The sequence below is a fragment of the Dipodomys spectabilis genome, unplaced genomic scaffold (genome assembly GCF_019054845.1).
Source record: "Dipodomys spectabilis isolate Male_0828 unplaced genomic scaffold, ASM1905484v1 ptg000018l, whole genome shotgun sequence".
NCBI classification, from domain to species: Eukaryota; Metazoa; Chordata; class Mammalia; order Rodentia; family Heteromyidae; genus Dipodomys; species Dipodomys spectabilis.
This window is the reverse complement of record NW_024870695.1, coordinates 4538804-4561428: the sequence shown is the minus strand read 5'-3', so window position 1 is coordinate 4561428 and position 22625 is coordinate 4538804. Positions and strand designations below refer to the sequence as shown.

The 22625-nt window shown below is 43.8% G+C and overlaps 1 protein-coding gene and 1 long non-coding RNA gene across 6 annotated transcripts in view; one reads left to right on the top strand and one right to left on the bottom strand.

Annotated features, from left to right (window-relative positions):
* The first annotated feature begins 9058 nt into the window (after nt 1-9058).
* On the top strand, nt 9059-18678 carry LOC122103231. The gene is made up of 3 exons (XR_006146727.1): nt 9059-9069; nt 12285-12295; nt 18592-18678. It is a non-coding gene; the product is annotated as an uncharacterized LOC122103231 (long non-coding RNA).
* Specc1 (sperm antigen with calponin homology and coiled-coil domains 1) overlaps nt 15792-22625 on the bottom strand; it is a 246676-nt gene continuing 239842 nt past the window's right edge. For all 5 annotated transcript variants that reach the window (XM_042673715.1, XM_042673718.1, XM_042673716.1 and 2 more), the window contains one exon: nt 15792-18824. In XM_042673715.1, coding sequence (XP_042529649.1) covers nt 18735-18824 — 90 coding nt within the window. In that variant the 3' untranslated portion in view covers nt 15792-18734. The remainder of the gene's footprint in view (nt 18825-22625) is intronic.

The window sequence follows — 22625 nt, the reverse complement described above, 5'->3', positions numbered from 1 at the left end:
TGCCGGCCTCCTTTGAGAGAGAAAAGAACATAAAGCACCCTCCCAAGTGCCACTTCCCTTTCCCTCTTCCCCTTTCTTCCCTAGCTCCCACTTCCCTCCCTCACATTCTCGCTTCCACCTTGTGCCCACCTGCCAACCTCTGTCCCCATCCTACAAAGTGACCAGCACCACTGAGTGTGACAGAGTCAATGAACACCCCTGGTCCTCATTTTACTCAACTTCTCCTCAATGCCTGTTTCACCTGCCACTTACTCTGTCTCATCTTGGCTTCCCCCAAGTCACCCACTGTCCTTCCTGCCTCCCCGTGGCTCTCAGCTCCTTCCTGGAGGCACCAGAGCTCCATGATCCTGTGGTCTTCCTCCAGACTCCTTCACCTCCCCATTACTTGCATTCTCTGCTGTGGCCTGAAAGTGTTCTGGACTGAGACATCATCTCACACCCGATCCTATCTCCAGCCTCCTTGTCCACTTTGGTAGCATCCTCAAACACCCTCCCCCTTCCTCAAAGCCATTCCATCTTCTTTGCTTCACCCTACTTACCCCCCTCATTGCTCACACTGCAAGGACCTCCTAATTTTACTTTTATACATTTGTCCTTTGATAAGTGCTTCTCTCCATAGTTTCCAAAATTATTACTTAAACCCTCCAAGCATTCAGAAATGCTTGGAGGCCTGAGGGGTTCCAGATACTTTGTTTCCCCCAGCCCAACTTCTAACAGCTGTCTTGCGCATTCTGCTGCCCCCTAATTTCCTGCCCACAGGGCCTTTAGACATGATATTACAGCCCATCCAGCCCTACCTAGATTGCCACACAGCTTCTTTTCATACCTTTCAGGTATGAATAGGTGTTCAAACTGGGTCGCTGGCTCAAAGGGGCTTTCTCCAGGCTCTCTCGAAGACATTGCCTGCTCTTACCAGCACTGTTCTTCACTCTGCTCTGAGTTCTTCCCTAGTCTTCACCTATTCCTGACATCATGTGTATTCATCAATTTCTTGTCTGCTTCCTCAACCAGAGTGGGCCATCCTGACTTTGTCTTATTCAGCAAAAGCCCTGGCACCTGGCAGGGAGCCCAGCAGAGAAGCCAGATAAGTACATGCAGATGAATTGTAGGCCTAGTCAGAAATGCTGGGCCAGAAGCATGGTAGTTAATAAAGTGAACACTAGAGCCAGGTATGATAGTGAGACCTATGGTCCCAGCTACTTGGGAAGCTGAAGCAAGGGGATCATTTGAGCCCAGGAGTTTAAGGCCAGTCTGGGAAAGGTAGGATAACTCATCTCGAAAGAAAAACAATAAAAACACAAGAGTTAACATTGATTCAGGTACATTGTACTCATAATGTGACTTGTAGAATTAAAAACCCTTTGTACAACATGTAAAAATAGTAAATAAGCTGGGCACTAGTGGCTCATCCCTGTAATCCTAGCTACTCAGTAGGCTAAGATCTGGGAATCACAGTTCGAAGCCAGCCTAGACAAGGAAGTCCATGAGATTCTTACTTCCAATTAACCACCATAAATATGAAATTAGAACTATGGCTCAAGTGGTAGAGTGCTAGCCTTGAGGGAGGAAAAATGCTCAGGGGCAGCACCCAGGCTCTGAATTCTAGCCTTAGGACTAGCATAAAAATTAATTAAAAACCACAATCACTGGGATATTGCTTAGAGTCAGATTCAACAAGCTATATTAGATTGTAACATTGAATTAGGAATCAGAAAACAAAAATCCTACTACCTCAGGCCTTAGCCTCTAATCTATTTGAAGACAATTTATTTATTTATTTATTTAGGTGGTAGTGGGGCCTGAACTCTGGGCCTGGGCGCTGCCCCTCAGCTCTTCAGCTCAAGGCTAGCACTCTACCACCTGAGCCACAGTGCCAATTTGGCTTTTTCTGCTTATCTGGTGCTGAGGAATCAAATTCAGGCCTCATGCATGCAAGGTAAGCACTCTACCACCGAACCACCTTCCCAGCCCTGAAGACAATTTTATAAGTACTAACTCAAGCGAACTATTTAAATATGAAGAGCAAAACAGAACATGGTCAAATCCTAGTGTTAAGTACACAGTGAACATGTCTCCTTTTGCTTCGGGTTTTGGTGATGAGATGGAACCCTGGGCCTCAGGCATGCAAAGCATATGCTCTTCCACTGAGCCACTTCCCCCACTTCTCCCTACAAATGTGACTCAGATCTATTTGAAAGGAAGAATTCTCATGCAACATATAATACAGCTCAGAGAACACTCAAAATTGATGAAGTTAATATACAATTATGTAAGATTCCTGTTTTATAAGTATATTGATATAATTTGATATAAATATCAAAAGAAACTTTTTAGTGTGTGTGCTGTTCCTGGAGCTTGAACTAAGGGTCTGGATGCTTTACCTTAGCTTTTTCACTCAAGGCCAGCACTCTACCACTGGAGCAACAGCTCTAATTCCAGCTTTTTGTTAGTTAATTAGAGATTCCTACCTGGGCTAGCTTCAGACTGCAATCCTTTTTATCTCAGCCTCCTAAGTAACTAAGATTATGATACAAGTCATCAGTACCAAGCAAAACTCTTGAAAGGCTGGAAAATAGCTAACAAGGTACAGGGAAGAACTAGGAGACTGCTATTTTCCATATAAATCTTGAATATCATTCAACTTTTTAAGATAAACTCATAAATCTATGGAAAAAAGAAAATACCGTTACTATATATTCTGTATCCAAATCTGGACACCAGGGCAAATCCCAAATACATCAAGGATTGTAAATAGAATAATAAAAGTTCTACAAGAAGACATTGGCCCATATATATATTTTTTGGTCGGTTGTGGAGCTTGAACTCTGGGCCTGGGTGCTGTCCCTCAGCTCTTCAGCTCAAGCCTAGCACTCTACCACTTGAGCCACAGCATCACTTCCAGTTTTCTGGAGATGAGAGTCTCACAGACTTTCCTGCGTAGGCTGGCTTTGAACCAGGCCTCCTGAGTAGCTAGGATTGCAGGCATGAGCCACAGGTGCCTGGCTCGGCCCATAATTTTTTTTTAATATCCTTTGAATATGTTTTCCACTTTTGGTTTCACATTCAAAGCCATAAAAACAAAGAAAAAAACTTGTATGGTCAAAACAAACCATCATAGACAAAACCAGACAAAAGCCCAGCTGCGGCTACTATTTGCATCTCAAATTCTAGATATTCTCTCTAAGGAGTGCTGAGCTTAAGAACAGGGTTTCTAAACAGCAAGTGAGAAATACAGGTAAAGATTTTGAAAAGGCAATCCACAGAAAAGGGAACATAAGGACTGGGAAGGTGGCACAGTGGTAGAGCACTTGCCTTGCATGCATGAGGTCCTGGGTTCGATTCCTGAGCACCACATAAGCAAAAAGAAAAAAGCCGGAAGTGGCGCTGTGGCTCAAGTGGTAGAGTGCTAGCCTTGAGCTGAAGAGCTGAGGGACAGCGCCCAGGCCCAGAGTTCAGGCCCCACGACCAGACCCCCTCCCCCAAAAAAAAAAAAGAAAGAAAAGGGAACATAAAATAACATGATAAACTATGCCCAGCCTTGTGTATAACAAGAGGCAAATGTTAAGAGCTAGAATACTCCCCACTCATATTGGCGCAAAGCAGAGGGTCTGGCAACGAGCCCTGTGGCCACAGTGTGGGAAAGGTACCCCTTCAAGCAATACTGGAAGGCAAACAAATGACCAGGTCTCATGAGGAAAGCAGGAAACTTCCTGGGGGCTGGGGTGTAGCTCATGGCAGGGCCTTGTGTTCCAGTCTTCTTTGGGACACTTTTGCCTATCTTCATTCTTAAAACTATCCTGATTTGGATTATAGACTGCCTTAGTTTATTGTCTGCTGCTATCATAGAATACCGGAGGCTGGGTAGTTTATAAACACAAGACATTGTTTCTCACAGTTTGGAGGCTCAGAAGAACAATGTCAAGGTGCTTGCATTTGTCAGGGCCTCTGAGCTTCATGGATCCAAGGGGGAATGTTCTGTAGGTCAGGCAATTGTGTGAGAGCTAGCAAGTGAGCGAGAGAGAGAGAGAGAGAGAGAGAGAGAGAGAGAGAGAGAGAGAGAGAGAGAGAGAACGCCAGTACCCTCACTTTTTAAAAGACTGGCTTTTGTTTGTGCTAGTACTAAGGATTGAACTCAGGGCCTTGGCTTGCTAGGTAGTTGCTCTGCCACCTGAGCTACCCCTTTAGCCCTGCTTTTTGATGGTAATTTTTGAGGTAGAATCCTGCTTTATTCTCAGACCAGCCAGGGTTGTGATCCTACTATTTGTGTTTCCATGTTACTGATGATAGGTACCACTTCTCTCAGCCATTGAGTAAGGTGACTTCTCACGCACTTTTAGGTCCTGGCTGGCCTTGAACACCAACGTTCTCTTGGGAGATCTCTTAACCTCCCAAGTAGATAGCATTACATGCTTGAACCATCTAACCTGGATTGTACTGGTTATTTTGAGATAGGGTCTTGCTTGCTGTCTCCCTAATAGCTAGGATTATAGGTGTGAGCCACTGGCGCCTGGCTAAAAAGTCTGGCCTATTACTACTGTCATGATGGCAATTAAATTTCAGTATGAGCTCTGGAGGAGACACTTAAACCATAGCACACATTATATGGCCACCCTAATCACAGAGGACTAGATAAATAATTGATGTTGTATGCTTACAATAGAATGCCGTGCAACAGAAAAAAAGATGAGAATGCTCTCACTTTAATAGGGAAATATCTCCAAGACATGTTGCTAAGTGATGGCAAAAAAAAAAAAATGCCAAAGAGACAAAAGCGAAAAAACAAAATGCAGGGCAGACATGTATGGCCTGCTAGCAACTCAGCTAGGAAGAGGAGCACAATGGAAGAGCATTCATGTTTGTTTGCATATGATTTGCTATCATCAGCAGGCCACAAAGCAGGACAGCAGAGGTTACCAGCATGTATATGAGTTTAGGGTCAAGGAGCAAGGGAGAGAGATTGAGTGGATGGGGAGCTTTCTCACTGTGTATTTTCTCATATTATTTATTTACGTATTTGTTGTTGGTGGTGGTGGTGGTGGTTGTGGTGCCTGAACTCTAGGCCTGGGTGCTGTCCCTCAGCTCTTCAGCTCAAGGCAAGCACTCTACCACTTGAGCCACAGCGCCACTTCCTGTTTTCTGGTGGTTTATTGGAGATAAGAGTCTCATAGACTTTCCTGCCCAAGCTGGCTTTGAAGATCCTCAGATATCAGCCTCCTGAGTAGCTAGGATTACAGGCATGAGCCACCAGCGCCCAGCTTTACTTATTTTTTAGTGGCACTACTGGGCTTGAACTCAAGAACTAGTATTCTCCCATGGCTTTTTCTGCTTAAGGTAGGTGTGGTGCTCTACCACTTGAACCATATCCTCTTTCTGGCTTTTTATTGGTTAGACTAGAGTTTCACACACTTTTCTGTCTACACTTGCTTTCAAACTTGATCCTAAAATCTCAGCCTCCTGACTAGCTAGGATTACAGATGTAAGCCACTGGTGACCAGCTTTTCTGGTGTGTGTGTGTATGTGTGTGGTGTGTGTGTGTGTGTGTGTGTGTGTGTGTGTGTGTGTATGTGTGTGTGTGTGTGTGTGTTGGCAGTCCTGGATGCTGTCCCTGAGCCTCCATGTGCTCCACTGGTGACCAGCTTTTCTGGTGTGTGTGTGTGTGTGTGTGTGTGTGTGTGTATGTGTGTTGGCAGTCCTGGATGCTGTCCCTGAGCCTCTATGTGCTCAAGGCTAGTGCTCTACCATTTGATCCATATTGCCACGTCTGGCTTTTTCTGAGTAGTTTATTAGAGATAAGAGTCTCACTGACTTTCTGCCTGGGCTGGCTTCAAACCCTGATCCCTCAGACCTTCGCTTCCTGAGTAGCTAGGATTACAGGTGTAAGCCACCAGCACCTGGCTCAACCAGCTATTTTAAAAATTTTTGAACCCAGTAAAAAAATATTTTTTTTAGTCCTGAGTATTGAACTCACAGTGTGGTTCTTGCTAAGCAAGTGTTACCAGGTGCCCCCAGTCCTAAAAATATAAATGGGAACTTGTTCAAAAAGTTAAACTTTAACATAAAAAAGTAGAGAAACCATCACAGAGTTAAGACCTCTTGCTTCTTCCTTTCTTTCCAGTACCAAAACCCCAGCCTACATTTGCTACGCTCCTTTGTAATTGGCATAGTTATAGGACACGTGAAATGAAAGTAAAAGTGCTATGTGTGTCTTCTAGGAAGAATTGACATGGACAAGGTACCTGTTCATTCTTCCTCTCTCTCCTGCCACCTGGACTACAGTTTTGATGAATAGAATTTATAATGACAAATGCTATTCCCTCAGAAGTTCCTGGATCCCTGATGATTTTGTAAAGCTCTGGATTTCTTTAGGGTGGGAATAAGTAAGTTTTTAAATTTTATTTACTATACTTGATGTTAGCTCAAAATCTGGGAAGCATATTATTGAAGCGAGTTTTACAGGTTTCCATTTCTTGCCTCTTAACTAACCCAAATATACAAATATGCTAATAAACTACCAAAAGTTGATTAATTTTGATTATCTAGTTTGGTGTGGTGACACTTTATTTTCTTGATACTTTTTAGTATTTTCTGGATTGAATAGATAGATAGATAGATAGATAGATAGATAGATAGATAGATAGATAGATAGATAGATATATTAGTAATGCAGACACTTTATTTATTTATCTTTTGGTCCGGTCCTGGGGCCTGAACTCTGGGCCTGGGCACTGTCCCTCAGCTCTTCAGCTCAAGGCGAGCGCTCTACCACTTGAGCCACAGCGCCACTTGTGGCTTTTTTCTTTTTGCTTATGTGGTGCTCAGGAATCGAACCCAGGGCTTCAGGCATGCAAGGCGAGCACTCTACAACTGAGCCACCTTCCCAGCCCAACGCAGATCTTTAAAATAACACTTTAAAATAACATTTACATAGTTACATCCAGTTTCTGCTTTTGTGTCCTGAAATTCTCATTTAGTATTCTAGTCATTTATTTTGTCTGTACGAGGTTTGAACTCAAGGGCCTTGAACTCACTCAGGCTGGTAATGGCTTTCCCACTGAAGTCATGCCTCTAGCTCAAGCATGCAAGCATCAAAGACATGGTGACTGCTTTTAAGCCAGAGACACCACGGCCTCCCTGATGCAAAGGAGGTAGCGTTGAAGGCCTCTTTATATACATGTGGAACTAGGTCTCCTTGAGATGTGCCAAATGCCTGGGCTCTACTTCTCTGCTCTTGGCTAAGAAAGCAGAAAGCTTTTGCTCCTGTTGCCTGCAAAACAGCTTTCTATTGTCTCCAGATTCTTTGAGGCATGGCAGTAAACTCTCCATGGCCCTAGGACATAAACTACTAGTGTGTCTGTCTGGCTGACAGGAGGCCTGCAGAGGCCAGTAGATGTTCCAGAAGCAAATGCTGGTTCCTAGCTTGCCAAACACAAAATCTAAAGCAGTAATTTTGAAGAAAGGGGCTCCAAGAAGACCCAGCTAGTCCTGCACTGCACCAGCTCAGCAAATAGAAGCAATTCCACAGCATGTTCATTTCGTCTGCCTAGGGCTGGGCATCTAGCTTCCCTGCACCTGGCAGGAGCCTATGTGCACCTCAAAACCACCAAACAAATACCTGTGCAGGACCTGACATGCTACTTTTTATTCAGAGAGATTAAAAATAATTTTATATTAAAAAATTCCTGACATGCTGTGCAGGGAACAAAGACCGTAACATTTTAAAATATTTTTAAGACTTCAAAAGAAAAGACTTCCAAAAAAAATAGCACACAGCCTGACACTGTGCTTGAAGATCAATGGGGGAGAGGAGGTGTCCCAAGAATGCTTTGTTTGAGGAAAAAAGTTTAAAATCCTAGCTTAAAGGAGTTCAAGCTTAATATAGTTGGAAATAGTCTTGGTGCTGTTACCCATCTGATCTTGTCTGGACAAACCCATACAACACCTTCAAGAAGAAAGACTTCTATTAAAGGTGGCCAGAGAAAGGAGATCTTTTCCATCCTGTCCATCTACCTACTTCAGAGCCTGGTCCAGGAGCCCCCTTCTCTGGCCACTCTCTGATGATAAGTAGTGATGGCAGGACACAGCGGTGGGCATAAACAACAGTCATTCCTCTGGGGACAGGACAGACATCCATTCAAAGTGACCTCTGTACGTTGCTACTATACTGCCAACTTCTTCTGTAGAAGTTATTCCTTAAGGGAGTGATTCAGTTGGGATGGGGGATGGACTCCCTAAGAGTCTTATCTAGCCCAAAAGTGAGTTGAACCAATCAGGTAGAGTATTTAGAGGCAGAGTCGACTTTACTCCCTGCCATGGAACTTGGTGAGAACCTCTTAAGGGTTTTGGAAGGACATTTTGGGTAAAACAACCCAAAGCCTTTATCCTATGGCCTTGAAAGGCAAGATACCTCCAGTGAGATACTGAGTGGGAAGACGGCAGGGAAACATTTTCTGTTACTATAATGAAATACCTGAGGCTAGGTTCATTAGAAAAGGAAGCTTTGTCTGGCTCACAGGTCTAAAGGCTGGAAGCCCAAACAGCACTGTGGTGGCTGTGGTGAGGACTCCTCTGACTGGGTCACATCATGTTGGATGATATCCTGGCAGGAACACAAGCAAGGGGGAGAGATCAAGGCAAGACAGGAAGTCAGAATTTATTCTGGCTTCAGGCTTATTGTTTTACAACAGCTCTCTAGAGAACTACCTCAGGCTGCTATGATCCACATTAATCTCTTCTAAGGACAGAGACTCCTGGGCTGGCTAATCTATCTTCTCCCAGTAGGCCCTTAAAGGTCCCATTATCTCTTAATATCACCAGGCTGAGAACCAAGCCAACAACACAGGGGCTCTTGGAAGACACACCCCATCCAGAAAATAGCAGGACTCATTACATTTTCCTTTCTCAGAAGCAGGTGCTAGGAGAGCTGCACTGTAAAATGTGAGGTGGTTTTGTTCTTAGCTGGCATCAGTCTATGCTGAGTGGAGAAGAAAATAAAGTTTTCTACTGCAATCCCTCTCTTTATGATTTCCACGGTGTGTGACACCAAGACCAGCTTTTTCTGTTGAGATGGGGGTCCCCCAAACTTTGTACTAAGGCTGGCTTTCAACCAAAAAGTCTCCCCGTCTCTACTTCCTGAGTAGCTAGGATTACAAGTATGAGACACTGGTACTTGGCTTTAGGTTATTTATCAGATGGGGTTTCATGCTTTTCTGAGGGCTGGCTTCAGAATGCCATCCTTTTACATCTATCTCCCAAGAAGCTGGGATTATAGGTGTGCACCTTATTTAGTTGTTTTTCAGATAAGAATTTGCTTGAGAGCAAATGCATCTCAGCTTTACTGAAAGGAGAAACTATATTCTTCATAAGGGGCAGGGTCCCATGGTGTGGCTTGAGTGCAGGCTTTGGTGTCAGACTTTTAGGTTTAAAACTTGTTTTTGAGACAGGTGATAGGAATCAGTTTTCTAAAATCACTCTGCCTCTTGCTGGGCAGAGGTGGCTCACACCTGTAATCCTACCTACTCAGGAGGCTGAGATCTGAGGCTTGAGTGTTGAAGCCCGCCCAGCAGAAAGTTTGTGAGACTTTTATCTCCAATTAACTGAAAGAAAAAAAAAGCCAGAAGTGAAACTGTGGCTCTAGTGGAAGGTTGCTTTTTTTTCCTTGAGCAACAAAGCTTAGAGACAGCACCCAGGCCCTGTGTTTGACCTCAAGGACCAGCACACACACAAAAACACCCCTCCTCCCAACCAACTTTGTTTTACTTCCTCCACACTAAGTAACTATAAGAAAATTATTTAACCTCAGTTTTCTGATCTATAAAATGGCCCATATCTACCTTGCTCACTGGTGTCCTAAATTCTTTAGGTGGGGGAACCTGCTCAATCTCATGGCACTGGGTTTCTATGTATAGTAGCACAAGGCTCCAGTATTCAGATGTTGGCTTGTTTATAAGGCTCACTCCCAACCCGGCCAGGTCACCAGTGACTTTGCAGGGAGACAGCTTTAGTTTGAAATTGGTGTGGTTTATTTTTTTGAGCAGGAAGTCTGTGTTCATGCCCACCCCAGCTGCTTGATCAGAAACAGGCACCTAGCCTAGGGCAGCTGGCAACCATTGGCTGGTCACTGACTTGGAAATACTCTGTCATGGAAAAACTGCTCACACAGGGCATGATGCCTAATGTTTACCTTGGGTGATGGTTAGCTTTATGAATCAACTTGACTGGGCCAAGGAATGCCCAGATAGCTAGTGAAATATTATTTCTATACATATGTGTGGATGTTTCTCGAAGAGCTCAGCTTTTGAACTGGTGGACTGACCAAAAAGCAGGTTGTCTCTCTAGTATGGGCAGGCACTCAATCTGAGAGGGCTCTAGGCAGAGGGGGGTTGAATTCGCTCTCTGCCTCACAACTTTGCCCGAGATGTCTGTCTCTTGCTTGTGCTGTTTTGGGGTCTCAGACATTCAGATATGGACTAGAATCTGCACCAGGCTGTTTGGCCCTCCTGGATCTCTAGCATGGGACTTCTTAAGCCGCTATAATGAGGCATGCCAGTTCCTTATGATAAATCTCATTCCACATCTGTCTGGCTCAATTTTCCTGGAGAACTCTAACATAGCTTTATAAACAGGACACATGGAAAGATTCTACCAATTGTTTGTGGGAGGCAAAAGAGAAAAGAACACTGTGGTAGACAACAGTGCTCCCCCCCAAAAAAAGGTGTCCACACCCAAATCCTGGAAAAACATTGCCTTGCATGGCAAAAGAGACCCTGCAGATATGATTAAGGCTAGGGGTCTTGAGAGGAAGAACTGCATGGAGTATGTAAACGGGTCTAGTCTAACCACATGCATTCTTAAAATCAGAAAGCTTTTCCTAGTTGGAGCAACTGGAGGGATGTGTGTCCATTTGGAAAATTGGGAGATTCTTCAGAGAGATTTTTCTAGACTATGACAAATGTGCCATAAAAAGACATGGCCTGGGGGCTGGGAAGGTGGCTCAGTGGTAGAGTGCATACCTTGCATGCATAAGGCCCTGGGTTTGATTCCTCAGCACCACATGAGCAGAAAAAGCTGGAAGTGGTCCTATGGCTCAAGTAGTAGAGCACTAGTCTTGAGCTGAAGAGCTGAAGGACAGTGCCCAGGCACAGAGTTCAGGCCCCGCGACAGACAAAAGAAAGAAAGAGAGAGAGAAAGAGAGAAAGAGAGAAGGAAAGAAGGAAAGGAAGGAAGAAGGAAAGAAAGACAGACAGACAGACATGGCCTGGACATCTTTCAGGATTGGCCAATGAGCTCCATCACCCACATCTTGCTTTGAAGTTGGAGAAGAGGATAGGAGACTGGAAAAACGTGAGGAAACAGATTCTTGGAAAGAAAGGAATACCAACACCTTCATTTTAACTTACGGTGTTAGTCACATTTCTGTCACTGTAATAAAATATTCCAAATAAATGAAAGGTTTACTTTGACTCACAGTTTCAGGGATTCATGGTTGTTTAGCTGTTACTCTGGGCCTGTGGCAGCTCAGCACATCATGGCAGGAGCGCATGGAGAAGGGAAGTGTTTACCTCATTGTGGCTGGGAAACAAAGAAAGAAACTAGAAGGACAGGCCTCTAATGATTTAACATCCTCTCACAAGGTCCCACGTCCTCAAAGTTCCACTACCTCTTAAAAGTGCCACAGATTGGTAACCAAGCCTAAATTTAACACATAGACCTTTGAGGGACAAAGGATTTCTTTGGGACCTCAAAGACATGAACTTGAGGGAGGTTATCTCTAAGGAGCTGGGATCTGAAGTCAGAGAAGAAATAAACTCCCTCATCACAGTCACTCTGGAGGTATCACTATGAACATCTACAACTTCTCCAGGATAAATGGAAGCTTTGCTTGCAGTTAGGGGACATACTGTACCCTAAACACAAAAATCCCATAGCTTTAAAGAATAAAACTGTACTCAGTGTTATGAGTGTCTTCAGACTAAACAGCCCACAGGCACTAAGACAGGAAACCAAGCATCTTGCCTCATGCTTACTCTGGGACACACAGTCATAACTGAAAAGGCAGGTGGGCATTGAATGTATTGTTTATTTGGTGGTCCTGAGGTTTGAACTCAAGGCCTTGCACTTGGCTAGGCACTATCACTTGAGTTGCATCCCCAACACTTTTGCTTTATTTTTCAAGTAGTCTCATGGTTTTCTCAGGACTGATCTTTGGCCTGAAATCTTCTTTTTTATTCCTCCTGTATTCCTTGGATTACAATAGATATGCCTCAACTTGCCCCGCTTGTTTGTAGACATGGGGGGTGTCATGCTTTTTGACTAGGTCTCAAATCTTGATCTTCTCAGTCTTTGCCTCCAGAGCAGCTTGTATTAACAGGTGATTTTTCCCTCTAAACACAGACAGTTAAAATTGTGGGAATTACAATCATGAGTTCTGCCCCAGGACTAAATATGGATTGTCTTTCTTTTTTTAAAAAAAAAGAATATTACAAGGTTTATTAAAGGAGCCATATTTCCCCCTGAAAAAGAGCACAGGGCAGCCTCCACTATAAGTAGCAGCAGGGTCTGGGGCTGGATTGTCTTTCTTGTTGCCAGAAGCTGCACAACCTGCTGCTGGGCTCTGGCCATGCATTTCTCAGGACAAGGTTTCTTCTTCAGGCAGATATGTTTTCTAGTTTCAGACTTTTCAAACTGTGGCCCAGCCTTTGAGGTCACATGTAGCAAGGAAAGCAAGCTGTGGTGAACTTTTCCCATGTCTTGCTTTCTATTTTGCTTCATTTTTCTGATATGAGGGTAATGATATGCTTTAAAGAAAATTATAAATAGCAGCCCAGAGGGACACATGGGAGAGGCCACTGGTTCTCTGGCCAACTTTGTGAATGTTCCGGCCAAGACATGTTATGGAGGATTTTTCACAATCTAGAAAAATCCCATTGAAGTTTTGGCCCATGAGCTAAGTTAGAATGAATGTGTCTGGAAGGCTCTGAAAGTCTTCTTGAGATTGCAGCAAAGAAGAAAGAAAAAAATGAGCAGGGATCTGAGTTCCCAGTTTCTCTCCAGCTTTTCCAATTGACCATCAAGCTGGAAAATTCAGGAAACAATTGTTCACAAGACCCACCAATCACAGTTCAAGAACGGATTCCAAGTAGGAGCGAGTATACAACTGCTAGATGTTTCTACCAATTCATCAAATGTTCTTTGTATAGCAACTGTTGCTCATTAGTTAGGTTTAGGCATCGTAAGCAAAGAAGTATGCAATTCCACCCTGAAGGAGTTGAGGGAAGTACAGCTAAATACAGCACACCCTAAAAACCACAGCCCTTCTCACTCAGCAAAGAAAGAACCATCTGTAGCCCGAGAGGCACAGAGTGGATGACCCTGCCAGAGGCAACTGCCCATGATGTAACAGCAGGTGCCATGGCCAGTACTCCATGCATCAGGCCCTGTTGGGAGCCTCTTATGCCTTGCTTAAGATCACTACCTGGCCTGGGAAGGTGGCTCAGTAGTAGAATGCTTGCCTTGCATGCATGAGGCCCTGGGTTTGATTCCTCAACACCACATAAACACAAAAAGCCAGAAGTGGCACTGTGGCTCAAGTGGTAGAGTGCTAGTCTTGAGCTAAAGAGCTGAGGGACAGCACCCAGGCTCAGAGTTCAGAGCCCACGACAAAAGTAAGCAAGCAAGCAAGCAAACAAAAAACCACCACCACTTCTGTTTTTCCTCCACTGATGCTAAGATTTCAATGTCTCCTCAAGTTCATATTTGGAAACTTAGTCATTAGAGTCATATGCTAGTGACATTGGGGGGTGGGGCCTCTGGGAGGTAACCAGGTCATGAAAGTGGGGACCCCATGATGGCATTGGTGACCTCCTGAGCTTGCATAACTGCTCTCTCTCACAATAGAATGCCTTCCTCCATTCAATGAAGCAGCCTGAGGCCCCGCACCAGATGCCTACTTCTAGACTTCTAGATTCCAGATAGTGAGCTAAATAAATTTCTGTTCTTCACAAATTACCTAGTCTGTGATATTTTGTGATTACAACAGAAATTTATGGAGACAATTTTCATATGAGGCTTCAGAGGCACTAAGGACACCCTAGGTTCAGTGCTACTAGATGGTCACTTCCAACTCGTTACCCTACCTTTAAAGTGCATGTGCTGAGACAGCCCAGCCTTGAGGTGCCCACAGATGAGGCTTCCTTTATGCAGGACCAGACCCACAGGACAAGAACTGCTCTGATGAGCCCCAAACAATGGCAAACAGAAATTGTTCACAAGTTCAAAGACACTGGCCATCCACAAATGCCCATTGTCCTTGTGCATGAGCTAGTGGGTTTACACACTCGTGTGAGGTGCCTGAACATGGGACAGATGATAACATCTTCAGTGAACAAGACTTAGTATTTACTGGACACAGCTTTTGCTTGTCACCTTACAGTCCAAAGTGAGGGGTGGGTGCTAAACTGCTCATCGGAAAATGTGCTGGTCTGGAAGCAGTCCAGGCCTTCAGGAGGAAAACGTCAGGATGGTGGAGCTTCTCTGGCATGAGGGAGAAGTGAGGATTCTAGGGAAAGTGGCCTGATGCTACACTTCCAGGTGATGCCCAAAGAGCCACTCATCATCTGCTGAATTGGCACGGTGTTGGTGCCAAAAAAAATAGGCATTCTCTGTTAGTTAGAATTTTTAAAATTAACTTTGTCTCCTCGATCTTGCATTAATGCCCTCTTGTTTAATACCCCCACGTTCAGCTTCCAGGTTCTCAGTGGGTACTTGGTCACATGCCTGACCCTGAATTATACACTTTCACATAGCTTGCCAGCATCCAGGTAGGGCCCTGAGTATGATCTAAATAAGAGTAAGGCTACTGGGCGCAAGGTGGCAGAAGAGCCATCAGGCCTTGTCCCCCCAGGTAAGCTCTATCTGTTTGTCGACTGAAAGAAGCTGCGGGGGGGGGGGGGGGGGGGGAGGGGGCAGGCAGGGAAGGGATGCATGAGGAGCTTGTAGAGAAGCTGCTTTGAAAGCAGATATAATGTTGGTCTGGCACTTAGAAAATATATATCCCTGGGGAAAATAAATCAAAATGAGACAGAGACAAAATATATTTATTAGAAATATTACACAGTGATACATCTTACACGTCCATGTTAATAGTTAAATACATCTACATTAGCATGTCATGTCCTGATGGTGCTTGGTAGGACCTAATGTGCTCTATAGAAATGAGGCCACAGATGTATCAACTGCATTCAGCTAATGTAGTTAAAGTCAGTGAGCTACACAAGGTATTCTAGATTCAGCAAAACTCCAACCCGAATCACTGAACTCAGATACCCAGGGAACCTGGGCAAACAAAGGTATTAAAAACATTTCTTGAAAAAAGGCTGTCACTGATTAGGCATCTCAAAAATGGCACTCCAATTATGGAATAATAAGAACTAACTGCTGGACTGGCAGGTGGTTCTGCCTCTAACAACCCCAGCCTTCTCTCCACCGGCAGTGACATCCCAGGGAAAGAGGGAGGGGCAGAGACTGAGAGGGTTGGCTGGCACTTGCGGGCATCAGGAGAGAACATAGGAGATATCATCATTACTAGAAAGCTCATTATTTTAGTATCTTAGGACATTTTTGTGTGTACTGGTACTGGGGCTTGAACTCAGGGCTTCACACTCTTGCTTGGCTTTTATGTTCACAGCTGGTGCTGTACCACTTGAGCCATACCTCTAATTTTTTTGCTGGTTAACTGGAAATAAGAGTCTTATAGATTTGTCTTCCTGGGCTGGCTTCAAACTTCAGTCCTCAAATCTCAGCTTCTGGTGTGACCCCTCAGTGCCCCAGTTTTGTTTTTTTATTGAGATAGGGTCTTACTATGTTGTCCAAGTTGTGTTCCAACACTCAGACTCAAGCAATCCTCACCTCTTAACCTCTGGAGTAGCTGGAACTATAGACATTCACCACCATGGTTGGTGGGGCACATTTTCTTGTCTTTTACCCCTGATGTCTACTTTGGGTGGGCTCTAAAAAAGCTGTAAAACAACTGAATGAAGAATGGAAAGACAAGTATTGTCTGTGATGTGAAAAGCGACTGGAGCCCAGGGGTCAGCTAAGACAGGGTCAGAGGGACCCATGGAGAATGCAGATCTCTCTACATCTTAGCATCCTAAGGTCTTGCAGTTTGCAGCTGTCATACATACAACTTTTTAAAAAAAGACATCTGAACTACTAAATAATTTTTACTATGTATTGGCTGAGGGTAGATGAGAAGCAACTTAGCCAGGCCACTGAGGCCTCTGAAAGCCCCAGTTCAGAGACCTGGGAAAGGCAGTTGGCTCAATAGAAGGAAGGTAGAAGAGGCCACCTTGCTTTCTCTTTTGTGCTCTGGAGCTCTCCCTGCCTTGTACTTCCACTCCCAACTGCTGGCATCAGGCCTCAGGAGGCTGGTGGTGCTGGAGAGACTGTCCTGTACCAACCACCATCAGTTGTGCCTAGTCTGACACCACCGGTTTCTGTGAATAGGCATGCCATTCCACTTCTGTAACTCTAGCAAAGTGAATAACTAGCCATAAAACAAAATGCACATGGCCTTGCTCCAATATGACACTTATTTCCCCTTCTTTTCAAGATGAAAGGAGCAGTATACAGAGGAGAGCCGTTTTCACAATGTGGGCTCCCACCAGAAAGGCGGGGAGGGGCCCGAGGGTGGGGGACGGAGGGGGAATTCCAACATTTCTGCAGTCTAGCACAGAAAATGCAAAGCTCTTTCTACATCCCTTACACGTCATCTCTGGAAATACAGTTGCAAACAGGCTAAATGCTTCTTGAATCCCACTCAACTGCTCCCCTACAAACTACCTCAGATTACCTCTGTGGTAATCCCAGTTGAAACACAGCCCGATCCTGCAACTTAGCTAGCCCTCCCCCACTGTAATGGAGGCAAGGCTGATGCTGGGAGACAATGAAGATAATGTGCATGGTGACTCCAACCAGACAGGTGCAGGAGACAATGCACGTAACATATTCATCAGGAATGGGCAACTTTGTTCCAGCTGAGCCCCAGCTTCCAGCTTCCATTGGCGAAGAGACCAGTTACATAGTCGGTGCTGGCTTCAGAACAGCTACACAGGGCTGCTTTGGAGTCCTTCCCTGTTGCACTCTGTGTGTGTGTGTGTGTGCGCGTGTGTGTGCGTGTGTGTAAGTGTGCATGGGGGTGGGGGACTAGAAAAGATGCTCTCTCCCCACGGCTGTGCAGCAGGGTCTTGGAGAACTTCGAAATATATATATAAACTTCATGACCACTCTTATTCCAGATATTCTGATTCACTTGATCTGAGTAAGCCAGGCATGTGTGGTTTCTAGAAGCATGAAACCCAGACAGGGATGGGAGCTTGAGAATCAGGACTATCTGGCTGATGGGACTCAGTGCCACTTAAGCAAAGTGCTGGCCTGGAGGAAAGGACAGAGCCCCAGAGAGTACCAGGACAAGGAGTCGATCTGTAGCCTCTGGGACATGGCTCAGCATGAGTGGCTCAGACGAACAGTAGATGCACTCTAAGTAATGATGGCAGTTGTTGTAAGTCTCAGGGACTTGCTGTGAGGATGACCCTTTTTTCAGGGGCACCAACACAGAGCTACTTGGCACTGAAAACAGCAAGTAACAGGTATTTACAAGTTTTCCTCCACTGGCTGTATGAGTGGCACCTCTTTTGCTATGGAGGGTACATTGATTTACCCTAGAAGAACTAGAAAGCTGCTGGAGGGATCTGGTCTGAGCACTTGATCCTGTGCTACTTACGGTAACCAAGAGCACACTAGGAAAACTGTACTGCTGTTGTTTGGTTACAAATGGTGCCATCAATACCTGCCCCAGGCAAATGTAAAAGATCTAATGAAGTACTGAAGACTGAGTCCACTGGAGTTGAAATAGTTCTTAAATTCCCATATCTATACCCTCAGCCTGCTCAATTGTGCAAATCTGTGATGTGAACAAAAGACAGAGGCTATTTCCCATACAACTAACCTGTCAAGTTCTGGTGCAGACAGACATGTGTGAATGTGAAAGGGAGTGTGAAGAAATGGGAGGACAAAAGGCGCCACTGACACGCGACCCGTGTACACTTCCTGCCGTGGGACACCTCACCTCCCAGAAACCCTTCAGTAAGGCCCCCAGGGGCTCCTTCGCACATTAGGAAATTTAATAATGGACTGTGAGGTCTAAAAAGTGCAACTAAATCCTAGATGGCAAAACTGTTACCTAGCATGTGAGCGTATTTCCCCAAATGGTAGGGACAATGCATTCCAAGTTGCTCTGAAGCAAAAGTTGTTCTGTTTTTGTGTTTTTTGGGGTTTAGTTTGCCAAAGATAACACTTTATAAAGGCAAAGACGGGGGGGGGGGTTAGTTCTAAAAACAGACTGATTTGGAAGTGCTGTAGGTAAGGAATGTTTTCAGAGTACAATCATCACCAAATGGTCTGGCAAGGTCACCCTGGGTTCTCACAGAAAGGAGTCAGGGCTTGGGATCTTGGTCTGGAAGGAGGGGGTGCAATCTTCTTTAAATGCCTCTTGTAGGAGAGCACAGATCTCCAACTTATGCTCCAGATGTGGAGCCCAGCTTGGATACTCAGTTGAGTACTGATCCACTTAGTTTGAGCCTTCCTTAGAAATCCAGATGGCTGGAAAATGGACAGCAACCAGGTGCTTCCAGGTTCAAATTGCGGTGATGGTGGCAGCAGCTATTAGGCCCTCAGGTTTACGTCTCAAAGTACTTGTAGATCTGGGCCACGTATTGCATCACGCTCTGCCAGTCAGGTCGGTCGGTATATAGCATCTCACTGAGCTCCTGTGGGGCAAAAGGAAAGATAAGTCACAGGTAGCATCACAGACCCCATCCCTAAGAGATTCAGAGACAAAGAGACTCAGAGATTGAGAGACTCACATCCAAGTCAGGACCTTTTCTCCCAGAGACCCTCCATCTACACAAATAAAAGTACGGGCAAACCCTGATGGTATTGAATGTGCCAAGTTAAAAAATGACATTCTATTTATCTAGGGGATAAGTCCATTAAAAAGATATGCATGACTTCCAGTTGCTTTTTTCTTTAAACATGATACAAAAAAATTTGCAGTAGGTTTGGTGGTTCAATCCTGTAATCCTAGTCACTGGAGGGAAGGCTAAGATCAGGAGGATCATGATTTGAGGCTAAATGGGGCACAAAAGTTCATGAAACTCCATCTCAACCAATGACTAAGCACTGTGGCACAGGCCTATTATTTCCAGCTTTGGGTGAAGCACACTAGCTTAGTGCCAGAGGTGACAGGCAAGAGAGCTGGGTATCTCACAGAACACTCAGTCAAGCATTTTGGAAATTTGTGCCACTGAACATGTTTAATAATTAACTTTGGGATTGAATTTAGATTCTTTTGTGGTCATAAGGGAACAGAAGGAAAGGACCCTGGCATAAAACCAGAAGCAGAGCGACAGTGGAAAAATAAGGTGGAACTACTGAACACATCTATTCCTAGCTGTCGCCAAAATAGATGAGTCTATTCAGGAGCTAACTGTCCTTTGCTTCCAGGTCATCTGAACACACTGTACCTTCTTTGCTCCCTGTAATGCTAAGAATGGTCAGTATGGGTGGTGGGGGAAGGAGCAAGTGGAACATCCTGCACAGATGTGGCTGAAAAACAAAATGATCATGAATTATAGGATCGAAAGTCTCCTTCCATTGAGACCACTGAGCTCAGGGTCATACAGAGAATGGTATGTGCCTAGCTGGAGCGTGTACAACAAGGAAGCTGCCTGCATGAGAAAGAAGTGATGAAGTAGTTGAATGTCAGTGCTTCACACCTGTAATCCTAGCTATTTGGGAGGCTGAGACCTAAGGATCAGGGTTTGAAGCCAGCCAAGGCAGGGAAGTTCATGAGTCTCGTATCTCTAATTAATTACCAAAAAAACTATAAGTGGAGCTGTAGCTCAAGTGGTAGAGTACTACTAGCTTTGAGCAAAAAAGCTCAGGGATAGTGAGCACCCTGACCCTAAGTTCAAGCCCCAAGACTGGCGCGCGCACACACATACACGTGCGCACACACACACACACACACATGCGCGCGCGCACACACACACACACACACACACATGCGCGCGCGCGGATGGAAGTCTAGGAATGAGCACAAGAGAGATGGCAGACTCTCTTCTCTAATGGAGAAGAGGTCCCAGAGATGGCCATGGTCACAAGAGCAGTATGAAGAACCATGACAGAAACCAATATTCATGGTTTTATTCAGTCTCACACTAACAATTACTGAAGTTAAAAGGGGGAGAGGACAGGCACCAATGGCTGCCAGGAACTGTAATCTTCTGTACTCCTAGCTACTCAACAGGAGGCTGAGATCTGAGGATCATGATTGGAAGCCAGGCCTGAGGAGGACAGTCTATGAGACTCTTATCTCCAATTATCCATCAAAAAGTCAGAAATGCAGCTGTGGTTCAAGTGGTAGAGAGCTAGCCTTGAATAAAAAACTCAGGTACAGTGTTCAAGCCCTCAAGCTCTATGACAGACACACACATTCCCCAACATTCCAAGGTACACTACTAATTTTATATTTGAAAACACCTTTTGTACATTTCAGAAGAGAGAGTGCTGCATAAGTAAAAATCTTAGGATACAAGACATTTGTTTGAATTAGTAGTTAATTCCCCCCCCCCCCAAAAAAAAACCAGGTCTATGTAATTTCACTGATGAATTTCTCGAAATACTTAAAAACCAATAGCGAGTCTTCACAATCACTTTCAGAAAATGGAAAAGAAGGGACCACTTTCCAATTCAATGTATGAGGCCAGCATTGCCTTTCCAAAGCCAAAGACACTGTAAGAAAACCACAGATCAGTTTCCAAGAGGAACAGAGAAACACAAGTATTAACTAAGTGAACAAATATTAACAAAGTGAACAAATATTAGCAAACTGAATCCATTAATCTATAAAAGTATAATATATCATGATCAAGTGAGGCTCATCCCAGAAATGCAAAAAATTCAGTATTTGTAAGTCATGTAATTTATCACATTAGCAGACTAAATAAGACAAGCCAAATGGTCTAAGCAACAGATGAAGAAAGAGGATTATACAAATCCAAAAAAGAACATTCATGATAAAAAAAAAACTTGAAGGAAAACAAACCCAATAATAGAAGGAAATTTATTTGACCTAATAAAGGACACATACAAAACCTAGTAGCTGACATTATACATAATGGTGAAGGTAATTTTTTTCCCCATGAAATTGGGAACAAGATGCTGTCTCTTGATATTCACTACAGTCTTGAGAGATCTAGCTAATGTAATATGGCATGAAAACAAAATAAAAGGCCATACAGATTGCAAAAGAGGCACTGAAGATGCTTTAGTAGCAGTTGACAGGATGCTCTAAGCTGAAAATTAGGTCTACAAACTGGTTTAGCAAGGCTTCAGAATACAGTCAGTATACAAAACTCTATCACTTTCCTCTGCCAGAAATGAACAACTTAATTTATGATGAGAAAAAAACATCTTTAATAGCACCCTCAAAGAAGTTTTAAAGTCTAAGTCTTACAAAAATATGTGTTGTAATCATGTTCATTGCAGCATTATTTACCATATCCAAGATATGAATCAACCCAGAGGCCCCTCAATGGACCAATAGATGAAGAAAATGTGGTATATATACACAATGGAACTCTACTCATCCATCAGAAAGAATGATATTCATAAGGAAATGGAAAGACTTGGAAAAAATTATATGAAGCAAAATAAGCCAGATCCAGAGAAACACAGGTTACACAATTTCCCTCATTTGTGGTAGCTAGAATGTGTCTATAAACCTACAAGTAAACACACTGGATGGTAAAACAATAATAACAACAACACGGACATGATATATTATACAGCACTCTAATCATTCATACACAGCAAGACCAATAGAGGATATTCTTAGGATAGGACCACAAATGTGCAATACCTATGTGCATCTGATCATACAAAATAATATTTACTAAAATGAACTCCAGGAAATAGAAACAAGTTTTTTTCTTTGTTGCTGTTTTTGTTCTCTTTTCTTTTTGTCTTGCTTGTTTATCTGTTTTTGGGAGGAACAAAGGAATAACAAATGTAACAGTGGTAGTCACTACACACTATGTTGAAAATACAACCTGTGGGTGGGGACAGAAGGGAAAACTGGGAGAGAATGAGGGAAGGGGTGACATTGTTAAAAAATGTACTCTTTATTTTTAATTACAGAAATATTTTATTAAAAATTTAAATTGTTAATATAAAGGTAATGTATAGAGAAGTTATACTTAACATACCTCAGGTAAAGAGTACATTTCTTTTTTTTTTTTTTTTTTTGTCGGTCGTGGGGCTTGAACTCTGGGCTTGGGCGCTATCCCTCAGCTCTTCAGCTCAAGGCAAGCACTCTACCACTTGAGCCACAACACCACTTCCAGGAGTACATTTCTTTTTGGACAATATCACCCCTTCTTTCATTCTTCCTAGTTTTTCCCTCCCATCCCACAAAAAAATGTACTCTTTATTTGATTTGTAACTCTAATCCCTCTGTACATTAACTTTATAATAACAATAAAAACTTAAAAAATATGCTGGATCTA